Source organism: Paramacrobiotus metropolitanus, unplaced genomic scaffold (genome assembly GCF_019649055.1).
Source record: "Paramacrobiotus metropolitanus isolate TYO unplaced genomic scaffold, Prichtersi_v1.0 Parri_scaffold0000131, whole genome shotgun sequence".
Classification (NCBI taxonomy): domain Eukaryota; kingdom Metazoa; phylum Tardigrada; class Eutardigrada; order Parachela; family Macrobiotidae; genus Paramacrobiotus; species Paramacrobiotus metropolitanus.
Genome location: NW_026570351.1, coordinates 6,117 through 24,641, shown reverse-complemented (window position 1 = coordinate 24,641; position 18,525 = coordinate 6,117). Strand labels below are relative to the sequence as shown.

The following is an 18,525-nucleotide window of genomic DNA, read 5'->3' as shown; positions in this document are numbered from 1 at the left end:
CATCTGTTGTACACCAAGAAATTACTGGAAATACTCTGGCAAAATGTGAGTGCCACGGGTCACCGATGGTAGAAGATGATAGGAAACGGCTCCATTTGCAACTCAAATTCAGACACGCAGCCTTCATATTAGCCACGTTTCTTTTTGCTTGTCTGACTTTGGACGTGTGAAAGCACTATACAGTGGACTTCAATTGAGAGTTAACACCCACAGCCACTAACTCTGTGCATAGCTGCATACGAGTGGGCATTTGTTAACACCTTTTACAGTCCTCTACGTCTGTAATCTGCTCAAACAATAAATTAAATAGAAGTATCTAACAAAACGATCAAAACGACTACACCGGCACCAGGATCGACCAAGTCGTCGCATGAAATCTCGTCGCCGGACACTTGATCGGCCATTTTTTTGTCGCGGGACATTTCGCCTAGAGAAAAGTGGTAATCAGACATTTGGCAGCACGGACACTGATCCCTGACTAGTTTTCCCAGCAAATTCGAAAATGCCGGTGACCAGTGGCCAAGTACCCGACCGTAGCCGTTGTGTGGCTGGGTCATCATGGTAAAGACTTCCACAGAGTACGCTTTAGCATGTCCAGGCCGTCTATCGCTGCACTGGTCATAGCGATGCCGTAATTCACTTTCCGTAACACATGGTCGTACTGCTCGTCCAGTCTCAAGTTACGGTCGATATGATGCCGAGAGACCACATGTTCATTTCCGCTTCCGGCTCCCATTCAGCTTCATTCAGCTGTATCTGAGCCGCCGGCGTTGTTACACCGCATAACATCGCATTCAAATGCCTGTCAACATCGACGTTTTGCACCTTAAAATTGGGTATTTTGAGGATGGAAATTTATTCGGTCTGAGTCAAGGTTTTTGTATTCCAGAAAGAAAATACTGTACTAGAATGTTGTAAACAGTCTGTTTTGTTGCAAACAATCCGTTTCAAAACGAAAACGCTTTTCATAAAGAAATTTAAAAAATTTCCGTTTGCCACTCAGTACCATTAAAATGCATGAAAAGAGTAAAACGGTCTTGATCGTAACAATGGGGAGTTTTTCTGGATCACGGCTCAAAAAAGTGACCAGAAGTCCACAATATATTTGCCATTCAATAACCAACTGTCCGTTCTTTACTGAAATTCATAATCTATCTTTTGCGGAACTTTTTGAATCATTGTTTGTTTTCACTGAAGCGAAATCGGTTTGGCAGACATGAGTCAAGAAACAAAAGAATTCCTACCAAAAGTATCAGCATCCGCAGTGCTTGATCCACGGCATCGCGCTCACGAAGCCAATCTTTCTTGAAGCGATATTTCATTAGTAGCGTGCCGGACGACATTCAGCCGGCCCACGAGCACGACATGGTCCTGGCGGTCGTTTCCCTGCACCAGAATCTGTACCATGGCTTTCAGGGATTTCTGCAATAACGGCACCACGTCTTTCACGGATTCATCCAGGATACTGATCAGTGGCAAGAGCAGCACCAGATCCTTGCGGTTGACTCGACGGTGACCGCGTCTTTGACAGCACGGTGAATGTCCTGGATCATCTCCGGCAATACTGACCAAAATTTGCGGTCTTTGTGGGTGTCGTTTTTATGCTCGCCATTCGTAGTGTTCTGATAGGTAATGGTCCTAATGGCCAGATCCAGAATGTACCGCAGCACCCACAATGTCTTGTCGGACTTGTTGACCGGTTCTAGCTTGTTCAGTTGAGATAAGTTGCGAAGGGAGTCGTGATAATTATCCAGCTGGAAAGTAGCCCTAACATCTAAAACACAATGATACTACTGTTAATCATAAAACTAAAAGCCCGCCTTCACTGAGGCTAGAAAGGTAACTTTCTACAAAAATGGTCTTTTTTTATAGAAACATTATTATAATTATCACTGTTAAATCGTTTTATCATGAAAACGTGTTTTATAAAATATATATCAAGATATCATCTTATTTTTCGCTTTTTACATTTAGCTTTATGTTAATGAAAAGGGCCCGGTACACGGTGTTAGAAATGGGATACATGCACTAAAGCTTTCGCTTTCGCGCATTTAGAATTACTTTTCTGTAACACGTAACACGTTTCTTTTCTGGTCTAAATTCCCATGCTCTGTATGCAAGACATAGCAGGTTTATGGGTTACCTACTACCGAGATGAAACTATAAACTTTATGTCATTCTAAAGCTAAATGATTTGTTCACATTGTTCTGAAAACCGTTGCGCGCGCAACATCAAGTTGCCGAGATATGGCGTACTAAAATGGGTGGAAAGTTTAAATGCATTGGTGTGTACCAAAAGTCTGGTTACTACCTGATATTCTTGAAACTTCGCTGTAAAAGACACATGGCCATAAAGGCGAAAGTGAACCAGTACAAGATCCATAGCATTTTTTTCCGATTTTTAAACTGAATTTCAAAATTTTGAGACTCGTTTTAAAATTACGGGAAAGTGCTATGATCCTGAAATTGGTTCACTTTGGACTTTATGGTTATGTGTCTTTTACAGCAAAGTTTCAAGAAGATCGGGTAATAACCAAATTTTTTTTGCACAACAATGCATTTACATTTTTAGCCCATTTTAATTCGCCATATCTCGACAACCGGATGTCTAATGCGCAACGGTTTTCAGAGGTACACAAATCATTTAGCTTTAAAATGGCATAAACTATTACAAAAAAGTGATTCGAAGTGCGCGAAAGCGAAAGTTTTAGTGTATGTATGAATAATGTATCCCATTATTGGCACCATGTACCGGGCCATTTTCCTTAACGCAGCAGTAAGTACGATTTACCAAACTGAGTGAAAGTGGCGCTTTCACATTGTCCGATTCCATTTTGAGTACCTGTTCGGCCGACTGTTTGGAATCCTCCGCGTTGTCCAGCTGACGATCAAGAACGGATAATTATTCTACAAGAAAGTCAACATTTTGTGTCGCTTCCTGAACTCCTTAGCCTCCAATCCGGTTTGCAGTAGATTTTTGGCTGCTCTGAGCTCTTCTTCGGCCGAATTCCTAAATCCATTCTACAAACAATGATGTTTCGTGGTTGCAATCTTACTGTATAGTCTTTATTATTAAGTTAGTACTAATTGAGTTGGTAGCTTTTACGCCGTCACATTAACGGCAGTTATAAATTATTTTAATGTTTAATTTACGGCGGTGATAAATTATTTATCTCTCTAGGGATTCCGAAAATTCAACAAAACTTAGAACTGTAGCAGCAACTAGACACATGCCGGGTCATCTCTATGTATTAATAGCGTAAGCCTTAGCAAAATTCCATTCGTATCTCCCTTTTGCTAACGATACACTGAACCAAACTTTGGTGTCTATAGATCATTCGATAGCGCTACGATCACCGATTTGTAGAAACGGGTTAGTTCTTCTAAACTATTTGAGATTCGAAAGAAAATTTTAAAAAAAGCTTAACATACGAAGTCTACGGGGAAAGTCAAGAACCCACCACTGTAAACCCAACCACACCACCACTGTCTGCAACAGAGTGAAAGGCTCTCAGACAGCCAGAAACGCAATTCTGACAATTCCGCTATACACTACACGGAATTAAATTCAAACCATAGCGTATATCATTCGGGAGCCTTTGAGCTTATTAATTTTTCATCGAAAGTCAGTATCGAGGAAGAAAATGAAAGGGTTGAACCGTTGAAAGAAGATTTTCAAAGGTTCACGTTCACATTTCACATTGGGGAAGCGGGGACTGAAAGATCTGCATATGAAGTAGCTGCCTGCCAAAGCGGTTTGATCGGTTTTAAATTTAGTGCTCCGACGGGCGAGTGTGATCGTCTTTGTTGCCGAATCTCATCTGACCCTTTCTGGGAGCAAATTTTTCGAAATCTTTGGTATAGAACATTTTTCAGAAAAGCATTCCACGTGACGTGACGCTTGATTATAAAATGATTATCTCTATATAATAATCGCGTAAGCCTTAATCTTTTTTGGATCCGTCCGCTCGACGCACTGATCCAAACTGCCGTAATTATGACATTGTGTCATTAGATAGACCTTAAAGTGTAGATTAGCCATCACAAATCAGTTTCTGAATAAAAAGATAAGTTTGAAAGAAAACTTTCAAAAACTTTGACAGGCAACGTATATGGGAAAAACTAAGAACCCACCACTGCTAAACCGACCAACCCATCACTGTCTCAACAGCCAACACCAACACGCTTTTTTGACAGTTTCGCTGCAGTTGGATGGAACTTCACGTTCCATAACAGAAAATGCTCCATCGTCCTAAGTTTGTTTATTTCTCATCAAAATTCGGTATTGAGAAAGAAATAAAACGAAGGAAAGAAGACAAAAATGGCCGAGAAGATTCTGCGACTGTTATAAACAGAATCTAAAGCGTGTTTTCAAGGTACCTGACCCCCGCAGTGGTTTATTTAGATTTCACCTAACTATACTGTAAAGTGCCTTCCCGGGCGGGCGAGGTTGCCTTCCTTTCTGAACTGTCTGCGATCACCAGCACAGTATGCAATTGTGAAGTCCTTTTCGAGATGGAGTGGATTTCGAGGGACAAGGAATCCGAGTATTGCGACACACGAAACGCCCCCATTTTAGCAGTCTCTCTGTTGTAGTTATCAGTGCGTGTGAAATGGTATAAATTGTGAAGATGTTCAACGCTAACTTGTGTCACCTGCTGAGTAAAACTTTTTCTGTTTTGTTCCTCTTTGTGATGACTTGGGGCCGTTTCCGGCCATGTTCGGCATATCTGCCCAAAGGAAGTAAATTCCGAGCCCACTTTTCTCGCGTGACGTGTAGGAGTAATGTGCTACTTTCTGTTAAAAACGACGTTTGCAATAGAGAAGTCAGGGTGGTGTTCGAGAAATGCAAGTGCGGCAACTTGGAATCTTTAAGATTTGCTCTGAAAAACAGCAAGCTGCTTGCTCCACATGGTACGTGGTGTTTGCCTTTCGATTAAAAACGTTTGATACGTACTGTAACGTACATATTCATGTAAATCCACCACAGTGCAGCTATCTGTACGAGGTAATTTATGTTCGGTTTAAAAACGGGTGGGTGGAGTTGGTTGAAGCACGAATTGCATGGTATAGGTTGGAATGCTTCTTTATTAAGTAACAAGGGACAAATAATTTTTTTCTGCTCGGCGCTGTACAGCGTATTGGAAGGCGGAGCCGCAAGCTTACTGCTGCGCGAGCGGAGCTCGCGTAGCAGCAAGCTTGCATGAAATGCCGTGTAACAGTTCCAGATTTTGAAAAAGCAGGAAAAAAGCAGTGGAGCAAAAAACACAACGAAATGCTCTGTCCTGATTTATTGAAAAGTATTCGGCTCTTGGTCAAGCAACAGAAACAAGGAATAGCAGTAGCAAGTGAAGTATTAATTACTCTGTTTGTATGTATACCGATTGTTAATCTGGGATATGAAGCGCACCGGTGGTTTAGTGGTCAAAGTGGGATTTAAAGTACAGCAAATACGCTGTTATCGCATAGCTTACAACTTGAAAAGCGCAGAATGTAAAACAACAGGAAGGGAGAACAAATTTCTGATAAATTTCAAAGTCCCTAATCCTATGCGGTGGCTGCCGGAAATTTAGGTAAATGATTGGTTACTGATCCGGAAATTAAGAAACGTGATTTGGATTTGGAAAAATAAGCACTATTAGATCGTAGACTAACGAGAAATTTATCGGCTTTTGGGAGAAAATCTTCCCATTTCAAGTTTAAGGTCATCTCTGCAGCCGGTTAAAGAAACAGGCAAGCTTTCCAGTAGAAATTATCCTCAACTGTGGGCTTCGGTGTATTATGAAATTTTACGCTTTGCTTCGTCCATAAAACATACTACCTGCAGTTATAAGTTTTAGTTTTTGCAATGGGTTAGGATTCGTCCATCGCATTAATTATTCCGCGCAATTTGCGCGGGGTCTGCTAGTACATTATATTTACGCAGTCTAAAAGACAATGAGATTTCCTTGACGATTTAATTTGGGGCCTATGGATTAACTATCTTATATTAAGGAGAGTCAGCAGTCTGTTTTTACTATTTAATCATTTTAATTAGTTTCTACCAGCACAAGCTTATTGTTATGTGAACTGGCCATTGCCGAATTAAAAGTATACTATTTTATGTCACAACAATTGCAATAAAATTTTAAATAATTTTAATGTTGCGTATGAACTATCAAAGCAACAGCAACTACGCATTGAAAATTACTATGATCGAAGACATTGTGATTATTAACTGGGAAGTACTGTAACCAGAAAGTGGAATCAAGGACTATAACGGTTGCGAATCAGTTGACTGCTATTAGTGGGCGGAATGAAATTTAAAATGCGCAGAATGGCGCAAATAAGTTTTGGGGATATATGTGAGCGAAGTTCGATTGGTGGCTGTTCAGGTAAAAACTAAAAGAATTTCTCAGAAGACTGCTCAAAAAACAAAACTTTTTCGGAGTAAAAATTTCACATTTTTGATGTCCAAGGTTCTTTTCAGTCTACGCATCGGAAATACTTAAATGTACACATAAAAATTGTGAAATCATGAATAGCTGGGAGCCTGAGAGTAGTTATTTGTCAGTGAGGTATAAACGAAGCCTGAATTAATTGTCCTGAATTTGTCATTACAGTACTGTATTTGCCGGTGAAATTCGATTATTTTACGCTTCATTTTTTGCAACAATATTAGTTCTGCAGTTTTGCAGCAATGAAAATGATTTCACAGTTTTGTAGTAAGCATTCCAACGTTGATTTAATCCGCGCAGTTTGCGCGGGGTCTACTAGTCTGTTTTTTATTCTGCTTCTACCCGACTTAATAGTTTACTAACTTCGAACCCCAGTTTGACCACCAGCACCACTGCCGGCCTTTTTATCCCAATTTAATCAGTACACTGATAGAGTGTTAGTCACCCCTTTTGCTACTGCTTTGACCACAGAGCACAGTCAAACCACTTTTATTATATAAAGACATAAGCATTTCGTTGTGTTTCTTTCTGTGTTACGAAAAAGACTCATGTCTCTGGAAGAATTTAAAGCAGTTCAATGGTTTTTAATATTTGTAGATGAAACCACCGTATGTACTGCAAATCATTTTTAGCGCTTTGGTTACCCTGTACTATAACATCCAGAGGCAACCGGCCATCTGGGTACCTATGACTGATATGAGCCCTTACTGCAGTTTCATCGTAATGTAGATCGATTAAAAAAGATTAAATTTGCCTAAGTATCGCACAACAAAATTCCATGTAAAATGGCATGTTTTGGTACCATGTAAGTATCATAAGTATCATGGGTCACCGATGGCCCCAGTTGATGCGGAAGCGCACACATCTCAAACTTAAACCCCAGACGGCAGAAAATCTGCCATGTTAGCCACAAAATTTCTTTTTTTTGTTTGACTTTGAACGTCTGCGGTTGCGGGCTCACAGGAGAAGTTTCTGTATCTACAAAATAAATTATCTTGCTGTCTGTGGCAGCCAAACTTAGCGCATTCTTAACTTTCCTCTTCAAGCTGGACCCTGGCGCTTCTGGCATTGCCAACTGTCGCCGCTTCTAAATTTTTTTCCGGTTCAGCATAATTGCAGATGGCTATCGAGTGATTTTCTAATGATCAAACTGACACGACCAGACGCTTTGAAAGCTGGAGCAAAACCTCTTCGCCACTTTATAAGCGTAGATTTTCAGCGCAAACAGCTTTTTCTTACGATTTTGTTCATCAAAGAGCCAAAGTCATAGAAAAATATTAAAGTCGGCGTTATGCATTTCCGGTACTATCTGCTTACCATTGCTATACTGTTCGGTGTAGCGGTTGCTGGTATGTAGGCACTATTATTTTTAGAAATTTTTAGAATTGTATGAATATAAAATTGCTTTCAAATTTTGGTTATAGATTTAATCGCTTTAGCGGTTTTTTCAAAACTATCTATAAAGCTAATTTCATGTTGTGGTTATAAATGTAAGCAGAATGTTGTGGTCATGGAATTCATTCGCGAATCGCGGTAAAATATTATAATCAGTAGAGCGAGGAAACCAGAAATCGGTAAGTCGGTCCGCGGTTCCGAAATTTACATTAAACAGTGTGCAAGACAAAAATTCAATCGGTGCAAGATACGCTAATTGCTGTACAACTAGTATTAGCGGCGGTCATGTTATCTTTAAGACTTGGCCAGTACCCTAGGGAAGCAGAAAACCAGCTGAACATCAACTGCAGCAACAATTAAAACATGACGAGTTATTTCAGCAAGATGTTTGCTTTATACCGGTTGGCGGTTTTGCAGATCCGTCCAGCGCATTTGAGGCCGAATGCAGCCCACCATCGGCATCCATCGCGTCATCCGAGCCGTTTTTGTCACCGGGAAATTTTTCATTCCGCACGGATAACCTGACGAAAACAGAATGCCTGTCTTACGTTGCTACGCAGGACAACACCACGGTCTGCAGTCCAGTCTTATCACGAGCCCGTTGCGACAAGGACCCCCGCGGAATGTTCGCGATTTCCTTGACCTATGTCAAGGTGCAGTGCTATCGTGATGGGACGCGCACCGCCCTCGCCCGCGTGACCCACAACATCCACCATATCAGTCCCGACCGTGCGGTAGTCCTCAACCTGAACGAACGTGCCGATGCAGAAGATCCGATTCATTCTGACGTCATGGAACCGGTGCGACAACAGATAGTGGAGGTAGGGGTGATGCGCTGCGTCACGCCGGATATTACGGCTAAGTTCCATGCTGCCGGGACCTTGGATAATTTAATCGCGCTGCAGCTGGAGCGTTGCCGGAATCTGGTAATTGAAAAGCAACATTTTGCCGGGATGCGGAACATCCGGATGATCCGTTTCTCCTCCTCCACGATCGCCAAGATGGAAGCCTACACCTTCACGGATCTGTTGCGGCTGGATAGTCTGATGGTGGAGGATGGGCTGGGTCACGAAATGAGGAAACTACAGCCGGATGCAGATTCCAGCGAGGAAATCCGCCCGGCATTCTTAACCTTGGCAGACTTTGTTGCCGTGCGCCGTCTGCACTGTGACTGCTCGTTCGCCTGGTTCCGCAACTTTCTCAGGCGCAAGCCGCATTTGACCGCTGTAAAAGGAAAAGGCGCAGTGGCGGCAATCGGGAGCTATATGACATCGTTGGTCGTCAGTGAGCCTGAGTGGCCGAATGTCCTCAGTGTGGATTGCTCCCGTGACCTGACCTTCGACAACATTCGGGCTGGTATGCAGTTTTCCTACAATACGTCGTGCTATACGTCAGCGCATTGTTAAGTGCCTAAGGCCCTGTGGGAGCAAGGCCGTTTCTCCACAGGGATCTGAACGCACATCAACTACACTAAATATTAAATAAAAATTATTTGTCCATTCAATATTGAGTTTGAATTAACCAACAAAATCAGCATAACAATATTGCTTGTATTTTATGCGCGAATGGTCTGATTTCCATGACATCGGTGATATATTTCTCTACAATCAATAAAATGGGGTTAAAACATTGTGAGAGCCGGTACACACATTTATCAAAATGAAAACGAATGTCGTTTTAATATTTTGGATAACATGGATAATGAATGTCAATCATGGTTATTTCATATTTGCGAAAAAAAGTAGAATTCTCGGTCAAGAAAGTCATTACTGCCCGAAATACGCGAGAATTAACATGCACGCATTTAATCAGGTTATCTTTGCATCCACGGCAAGTTTGGAGCAAAAATAAGTTAATATGATGGGCGTGGAGATGCACAAAATAATACCGATGCACTAGCAGCCAGCACAACAGTTTGATAAGAACTACATACGTAATACGTATACTCGCGTACGAACAAAACACATCACAGAACAACAATAATAATTATTTATAGACTATAGTTATGTCGATACATAGGCATCACAACAATGTGGTGCAGTGTCTGCTGGTACATAGTGATCCCTAATTTGTGAAGGCTTTGGAAGTCCGCGAAAGCAAGTTCCGTAAATATCGAGTTATTAATTACTGAAATATTTTGTAGCGATACAGATTGTGCCGATAGCAGTAGAATAAATTGCATTCTTTACCGGTTGACTATTGGGTTCGTGGAAACTAATGTCCCGATTTTCCTATATTTTACCGAACAAATCTTCAGTTATCTTGAAACCTTGGATTATCTTGGGTAACCATTATCTTGCAGTTATTATCTTTATTAACAATTATTTTGCTTCCCCGACATCTTGCTAATTAGTTCTGGCTCCGCGCCTTCCGCACTATCTGTACTTGTTTCGTGGTTATGCACTTCTTGCTCGTCAGCTCGCCGAATTTTGCTTCGTGTGTTTGCTAATAAACTGTTGGGATGACATTAACCGCCATTCGATGTTCGTGCATCGAATGGCGGTTAATATCTGTGTGCGTTCATTTCGTGCGCTATTGTTTATCCTACATTTCTTGGCAGTCAAAGCTGTTTCCCAATTTTGTGGTGCCATTTAACACATACATACTCGATTTGGTAAAACGATTATTGTCATAACTAGTCGGCTAACAGGCAGAATGAAGGGTAATGTCGAACACTAATGCGATGGCAAGCAGATTGGACCGGATATCGCTGGCTATGCGGAAAGTATAAGGAAGAAGCCGCTTCCTCTGAAAGTGTACGTTTACTACAATGGACTTCATAAATGTAGTTACACTTAAAGCCGATAGCGCTATGCATACGGTGGCTATGTGTAACGGTGTAACCACATTTATGAAGTCCACTGTACAGATAAGCGGTGAAGAGTTTTGCTCCAGCTTTCAATGCGTTTGGTCATGTCAGTGTGATCGTTATAAAATCGCTCGATAGCTATCTGCAGTTATACTGATATCGGACAAAAATGTAGAAAACGCGACAGTTTGCAGCGCCAGACGAGCCAGGGTTGCTTGTAGCTGGAAGGGGAAATTTAAGATGGCGCTATAATATGTTTGACTGACATAGACTGCAGCAGCTTTTATTATGTACGGGTAGATGCAGATCAGACGGTCAAAGTCAAACAAGAAAACGGAATTGTGGCTAACATGGCAGTTTTGCTGTCGCCTGGGATTTAAGTTTGAAATGTAGGCGCTTCCGTATCAACTATGAACATCGGTGACCCCTGATACTTGCCAGTATGAAAACATGCCATTTTTCATAGAATTTTCTGGTGCGGCACTTAGACAATCGTTTCCAGTCGATCTGCTTTATGGTGATGAAACACCAGTAATGGCTCCTAGGTACCTAGATGCATTTCTGGCTGCACCAAGGGTGGGTCTCACTTTCAAAGCAAACCTATTTACGATCGAGGTGGCTTCGCGTACCGTAGCTGTAAAAGGCGTGGCCACAGCATACAGCCACCTCGTACGGTAGAGTTGCTGTAACGTAACTGATTCGCTTTGGTTCTGTGACGCTCCCTAAGTTAGTTCTGAAATATTCATTTAAAATATTTAAATTTTTAGTGTGACACTATAGCCACCCTTAACACCCCGTTTTTTATAGGCAGCCCCTTTTCCGCACCCCGTTAATTATAGGCTCATTTTTTTCAGTTTATTAATTAAGTTTTCTGACACCCAGTTTTTTATAGGCACCCCTTTTATAGGCATTTTTACGTAACCTAATTATATCGAATGTGACTGCGATTTTTATTGTTTTTTTTTCGATTAACTTGTCGCCGCATGGTGGCGGTACACAGATTCAGAAACGAGCCAGTAGTCAACCTGGCCGAAGTAATTACGCGTCACGCTCAGACAATAGGAATTAGGAACCGTTTCCGCTTTTCAGAGGTTCGCTCACTGATACCGAGCTGTTTGAGGACAACGATCCTGCAGTTGGTATTGCCCACTCAATCACCGTCAGCGATATGACGAAGCTAGAAAATCATGCAAAGGAGCGATATCAGAGCTGGCCAAACTACCACCGAGCAGGTTCGATGAAGAAATCATCAGGTTTCGTGCTTCGTGAAACGCTTTGTGCGATTTTACAACAGCCTAAACAGTGACCTTTCACCACACTTCCTTCTCCAGTTATCCATGTTGCGGGGATCGCCGTGGACGAAACCGTGGTTGCAAAAGCCGAAGCCGAGCGCATATGGCTTGCGGAAATGCATGAAAAGGAAAAGATCGTGAGTTGTCCTGAGAAGACTGGGCGAAAGCCAATCAATGAACTGGCTAAGAAAAGCGTGGATATACGCGCAACGGCCGAGCAGGCGGTTGTTATACGGTCCATGTTATCTGATCAGTCTAACAGACCCATTGTTAAGTGGAGGGCTTAAAACCATTCATGATTTGGCGTCATTAGATAAATTATAAAAAAATAAAAAAGGGGGGTCTATAAAAACACGACAACGGAGTGTTGTTATTTAATTAATAGCAGAAAACGGTGGTTATAATAAAAGGGTGCGAAAAGGGGTGGCTATAAATAACGACGGTGAAAAGGGGTGTCTATATGTAGTGATTTCCAGATTTTTAACCCCATTGAGATGTTCACAGGAGCCTTCCTGGTAGCAATTTCTGCTAGAATCGTCAACGTCGGTCAAATTTTTAACTGCAGTTAATAGTCCTGATACTAGATAGGGCGTTTCCTCTTGTAATTTGCACTGTTTCGCTGCCACCTAACTCTACACATCTCGGATTACCGCCGTATTTTGTTGTCTTCTTTGATTAATCCTTGGAAACAATATTATAACAAAAACTGAAAATTTAATATGAATTTAGCAATTGAAAAGCTGTGGTCTGAGAGCAGTAAAATATTGGCTAGAATTTGGAAGAGTTGTATTCAATTTTGGTCGGCAGACGCGGCAGACAAAAACGCGAAATCTGAACACTAAAATATTTATCGGAAATCTGGCATAATTATCTACAGAGCAGTATAGCCTAATAACACGCAATTATTATTTTGTTGAAGACCGAAGGTCAGGATTTTCCTAGGGTTGCGCAAACGAACATCACACGGAAGTAAGCTATGGTAAAATCTGACTGCTAGGCGATGGTAGAAGGTGATACGAAGCGTCTACATTTGCAACTCAAATGCAGCAACGCAGTCTCAATGTTAACTAGCCACATTTCTTCTAGCTTGTTTGACTTTGAACGTCTGCAATCACAATACAGTGGATATCATTTTGGAGTTAACACCCACAACCGATAACGATATGAGCACGGCTGGGTATTTGTTAACACCATTTTGCCGTCCACAGCATCTGATCACAAAAGTAGTGGAAACACAATAAATAGCTGCGAAAACGATCGAAATGATTAAACTGATCTTGAGGTATAAGAACCTTAAAAAGCCGGCGGAGTCATTTAGTGCAACTGGTTTCTGGATAACCCATACGGTGTACACTCTCGCTCATTTGCCGACTTGTCATCGCGGCAACACTTTCGAAACTTCCGACAATACAGAACGTCGAAATTCCCTCATAGCCAGCCGCCAGGGTAACCATCTAACAAGCAGTATGAATCATCTGCCCTACCTCCTTACCTTCGCGATACTGTTGAGCGCAGCGTTTGTGGGTGCGTATGTATAACCTATTACTATCTTTTTACGTGAAATGTGCCGGATTGTATTGTAGCCTCCCAATCGAGCTAAGCCACAGAACACGAGAAAATAGTGGATTCCATTTAACGTTCTTCAATTAAAAAATCCTTTACGTCTTTACAGACGCAGAGCCGTCCAGCAAACTCGAAGTCGAGTGCAATCAACCAACCGCATCCACTGCACCGCCGGAACCTTCACCTGCGCCAGAGAATGTCTCCTTCCGCACGGATAATGTGACGCGAGAAGAATGTCTGGCCTACTTTGCTTTGTGGACCAGAGCGACGTCACTCTGCAGCCCGGTCCAAGCACAAGTCCATTGCGATAGCGACCCGCGCGGAATATTCGCCATATCCAAGACGTATATCCAGGCGCAGTGTTTGAGGGGCGATCGCACTGACGCCGGCCGCCTTACGAGCAACGTCCACCGGATCAGCCCCGGTCGCGCCGTGACCCTACTGCTGGAAGATCACACCGTCGCCCAGGAGAACCCCGTACATCATGACGTCATCGAGCCAGTTCGTCAGCAGTTAGTTCAACTGACCGTCCTACGCTGCGTCACGCCGAACATCACGGCCACGATCTACGCTGTCGGGATGTTGCCGCGGCTGGTAGCGCTGAAACTGGACGGCTGCCGGCATTTGGTTATCGAAAAAGAGCATTTTTCCCGGATGCGCAACGTTCAAATGATCCACTTGTCCTCGTCCACCATCGCCCGGTTAGAAGTGTACACCTTCACGGATCTGCCGCGGCTGGACAGTCTCACCTTTGAAGACGGACTGGGTGCGGAATTTAAGCAGTTACAGGATGGTGATTCCAGTGAAGAGGTCCTCCCAGTAATCAGCCAAGCTGAGATTGACGCTGTACGCCGTGTACACTGCGACTGCTCGTTCGCGTGGTTCCGCAACTTCCTCCAGCGCAAGCCGCACTTGACAGCCGTTAAGGAGAAAGGCCAAGTAGTCACAATTGGAAGCTATAAGACATCGTACGTTGACAAGTATGACGTCCTCAGTGTGGATTGTGCCCGTAGTCTGACGTACGATAATATACGTGTGGGTACCCAGTTTTCGTACAACTCTACGTGCTATGATGCGTCCCAGTGCTAAGGGTCTGGATAAAGTCTGCGATCACCGTGGTAATTATCCAATTAAAAATTGGTGAAAAATTGTAAACGATAGAGTAAGGACCCAAAATTGTTTGACTGTTGATTATTGAGGGATAGTTATTGGTGCAATCATACAGCATGAAAACGCTTCTTGCATTCCGTCAGCAAGTTGTTATATATGACATCGATAATAACTTTACAACTGCCGTACTTCTATTGTCATTGCTTTCACTGCCTTGCTCCATTCATAAATGTGTTATTTGTTTTACAGTTTTACAACTTCTACTCACTTTTACTTGAGTGGAGTGGATGTGGTCAGCCGGCACACGCAAATACTCATTAAGACGTATGAAATAAAATTAATGGTACTTATTTACTTAATCCTTATCTTTTATGTAGGTTTAACTGTTCGTCTAATCCGTTTCAACACGATATTTTAGGACATGTGTTATAGCTGTCAATAAAGTTATTATTTCGACTTAGAAATTTCACGAATTGCAATAAATACAAAAACAGAAAGGCGGTTGCTATTCCTCCTCTGTTTGAAAATTTCATAATACAGCAACAGCAAATAGTATACGACCGGACGACATCCAGCTAAATTGAGCTAATCACCTTGTTGATGAAATTGTAGATGCTCAAAGAGCAGATTTTAAAGTACATATAAAAACCGCATATATATGACATAAATATACGTATAAAATTAATATACTGAATTACAATAAAAATAATGGATAGCGACGAGTGGTTAAGAATTACAATTAGCCGTAAATGCTGCAAAAACAAACCGAATGACACAATTACTTCAACAGACACGGATTGCCGATGTCGCCCACGGTTATTTGCGATAAAAAAATATTGAATTCTCGGCCACATGTGTCATACGCCTCAAGCGGAATCGCAAACTTTGACACAACATTACTTGCAATTGGTACCAAGCGTGCTAAAGATGTTGAATTGATAAAATACTAAAAATAGTACATACGTTTGGCGGTTTCTTTGCCCGATAAATCTCTCGATATACCCGGCCAAACTGTTTTTCAAAGCTGCCAATTGGATTGATTTTCCTTTGACAATTCCGATTCTACCTACAAACCAACTTCAATTCTAATTTGCAATTATTTTATTCTCCGTAGTATTCCGTACTTCCCAGAGTCGTTCAGCATATAAGTAATTACATATTACTAAGCCAATGTGATGGCCAGTCAGTTGATAGTCAGGATGGAGAATGTCAGCGCCAACGAGACATACTGTCCTTGGCCCGAACGGCATTTCCAGTATGTTTGGGAATCGACGGGATTTAAATACACGGAATACATATTACATCCCATTTGGCTGTTTATCTGCACCGTCGGAAATATTCTTACCATTATGTTGCTAGGCCGCATGCACACGTTTCAGACGACGTTCATCACTGCTATTGCCTACTTCGACCTGCTCACGATGTACGTACAACAGAACAGAAGAGGAAGATGCTCCGTTTCACAGTCAAGTGTAATCCTGTTCAAACTCAGTGCCGGCGATTCATGCGCATTAAATATGCTCCTCTTGGCGCGCCGTTTCTTGGTTTTATTATGAATTTCATGAACCGCGACAGATTTCCAGTTTTTCACTCCAACATTTTACACAACAATCTAAACAAATACATAATTACACTGTTTTTTTAACCAGGTGGGGATGGATTGTGCTGTCGCTACAAGTAAGAAAATGAGCCGAGATCTTTGGTGGCCACCACGACGGTTGATATCGCAGTCATTTCATATCAATTCTATCAATTTACAGGTCTACGTCGGCTACAGCAGCGCAGGCGATGACCTTCTACCATCCCGCGCCTATTTCAACATCACCTCCGTACCTACCCGCGCTGTGCTGGTAACCAGTGAGTTTCTGGGAAATGTCGGCAGCGGATGTTCTGATTGGTAATTATGCAGTATATCATTTCGCTATGTACCAGTGTTAACATGCTCTAGCTCGATGTCAGCGTTTTGCAGGGTGCTAGCCTTGTTCAGCGTAGCGCGACTGTTGTACGCGATGGACCCTTTTCGACCGCGAGCAGTGTGCACAGCAAAGGCGCGTGCAGCGGTTTTATGTCTGATACCACCCGCCGTTATGTGCTCCATTTTTCCGCTGATCGAATTTGCTTACACGCACGATTATGGGTTGAAACCGCCACCTGACTGGATCCGCGAGTGGAAGCAGGTCTGGTACATGGGAATGGTAAGGAAAATACCCGAAACAAATTTCACGAATTGGAATTTCTAGTGCATCCACTGACATTTTGGTTGTCACGCACCAATAAAAAATTAAAAAAACTACACGTATTTTAATATTCCAGAGAGGTGACATACTCTGTAGATCACGTTTTCTTTTTTTACACAATTTGATTTTTTACTATACGGTTATCACAAGGTACTACAGTTTCAACTTACAATTTATTGCTGATGACTGGCTTTTTTAATACAGACCATTAGCGGATTGGTGACCTTTGCAGTCATCTTATTGGCCAATGTCTTCGCTGCAGTTATGTTGAGACGCCATTCAGGGTTCCCGCACGAAAACGCTAACCAGCCGCTCCCTGCAGTCAGCTCGCACAAATTCGTTTTACGAGTGAAACGCCGGCATGGACTGCTGACGGTGCGTGCGCTGGATAACGATGTGACTGTCTGCATCACAATGCGGCTCCTAACAGCATCGGTTATCTTGTATTTTGTCACCACCATTCCGTACATGTCGTGGTATCTGCTGACGAAACTGGAGCGGCAGTGCCGCATACACATCTCGGATCATCAGTATGCCGTGCTAGTGGCCTTCTTCCTACAGTTCTCCTACATGAAATATTCGCTGAATTTCATCCTCTACTGCGGCATGAGCCGGACGTTTCTGAAGCATTTCCTGGCGACAGTGGCCAGTTTCTGGAGAAATCTGGCTGGACGGTGGACGATCTCCCGTTGTGCTGCGAGATTGGACGGGAGTCCGAACGAAGACACCGCAAGAACCAATCGCCGCGACACTGACGTAACATTTTTGAGTATTCATCGAGACAGCGTGCACAAATCGGAGACCTCGACAGACGAAACCGGCCATCTGTAAAGTGTGTACTGTGTACCATCCTGACAGCATTGCGATTGTTTCTTCCTTGGACAGCTGTGTACAGTGTTTCTTTTTTTCCATGTGAATCAAAAAGAAAATTGATTTAGCCATGTTTAAATTCCCACGCTAGATGGCGATCCTAGCCCTTGATGGGTAACCTGCCTTTTTGTAGTAAACAATTGTTTCCTATGCGCTCTAGTATTTTAGAAAGGCGTAGCGCAGCCATGACTCATGAATTATAGCGCACAGACAAAGTAACGGGATAAAAAGGGCTTACTGGCATTTCAAAGTACTATTTACCAAGCACTTGTACAACTTCGGCCTGTGTACTTAACACATGGTGTCCATCACTTACTCGTGGAAGTAGCTAGTACGCAAACGTGCACCCTGTCCCCATTGACGACAGGGGCGAGACGTTTAACGACGCACATCAGTCTAATGTAAACTGAAAAATCATAACTGTTTGCTTTTAGGTATTGAGAAATTCTACGTTATTAAATTTTAGCAGTGGACATTAAGAACTTGGTTTTTTAACAATTATTTAATAAGCTTCCCCATTTTCCTGTGTAGGTCGACAGTTAATGCAACCCCATCTACAAGGAGGAATACAACTACAACTCGTACGACAACAAGCAATCCTACGGTTATGACTCTTACAAGGCGTCCAGCTACAAATCGAGTTACAACAGCTACGATAACAAGTACGACAATAAATACAACAGCTACAAATACAAAGACAGCAGCAACTATGAGAGCTAGGATTGAACTTTGTTTAATGCATTAAAACCTTGAAAGGCATCGGGCTTGAACCTTTTAATTGCCAAAACATGTGCCACCACAATTGCAGTACA

The 18,525-nt window shown here is 42.4% G+C and overlaps 2 protein-coding genes across 3 annotated transcripts; both read left to right on the top strand.

Annotated features, from left to right (window-relative positions):
- The first annotated feature begins 13,212 nt into the window (after positions 1 to 13,212).
- LOC129598860 (uncharacterized) lies at positions 13,213 to 15,003 on the top strand. 2 transcript variants are annotated; one of them, XM_055496944.1, is made up of 3 exons: positions 13,213 to 13,457; positions 13,606 to 14,614; positions 14,856 to 15,003. In XM_055496944.1, exons 1-2 carry the CDS (start codon positions 13,400 to 13,402, stop codon positions 14,583 to 14,585), a joined length of 1,038 nt encoding a protein of 345 aa, XP_055352919.1. In that variant the 5' UTR covers positions 13,213 to 13,399; the 3' UTR covers positions 14,586 to 14,614; positions 14,856 to 15,003. The 2 variants fall into 2 exon arrangements, with proteins under 2 accessions (XP_055352919.1, XP_055352918.1); XM_055496943.1 differs by lacking the exon at positions 14,856 to 15,003 and having other exon boundaries at positions 13,606 to 14,740.
- Positions 15,004 to 15,574: 571 nt separating this feature from the next.
- LOC129598876 (uncharacterized) lies at positions 15,575 to 17,832 on the top strand. The gene is made up of 5 exons (XM_055496961.1): positions 15,575 to 16,029; positions 16,256 to 16,283; positions 16,367 to 16,503; positions 16,576 to 16,801; positions 17,048 to 17,832. Exons 1-5 carry the CDS (start codon positions 15,782 to 15,784, stop codon positions 17,672 to 17,674), a joined length of 1,266 nt encoding a protein of 421 aa, XP_055352936.1. The 5' UTR covers positions 15,575 to 15,781; the 3' UTR covers positions 17,675 to 17,832.
- The last annotated feature ends 693 nt before the right edge of the window (positions 17,833 to 18,525 follow it).

Coding starts and splice junctions, on each gene's coding strand:
- LOC129598860 (XM_055496944.1), top strand. CDS start 13,400: ATGAATCATCTGCCCTACCTCCTTACCTTCGCGATACTGTTGAGCGCA. Junction 13,458..13,605: donor GTTGAGCGCAGCGTTTGTGG/GTGCGTATGTAT, acceptor ACGTCTTTACAG/ACGCAGAGCCGTCCAGCAAA.
- LOC129598876 (XM_055496961.1), top strand. CDS start 15,782: ATGGCCAGTCAGTTGATAGTCAGGATGGAGAATGTCAGCGCCAACGAG. Junction 16,504..16,575: donor GGCAGCGGATGTTCTGATTG/GTAATTATGCAG, acceptor AGCGTTTTGCAG/GGTGCTAGCCTTGTTCAGCG. Junction 16,802..17,047: donor AGGTCTGGTACATGGGAATG/GTAAGGAAAATA, acceptor TTTTTAATACAG/ACCATTAGCGGATTGGTGAC.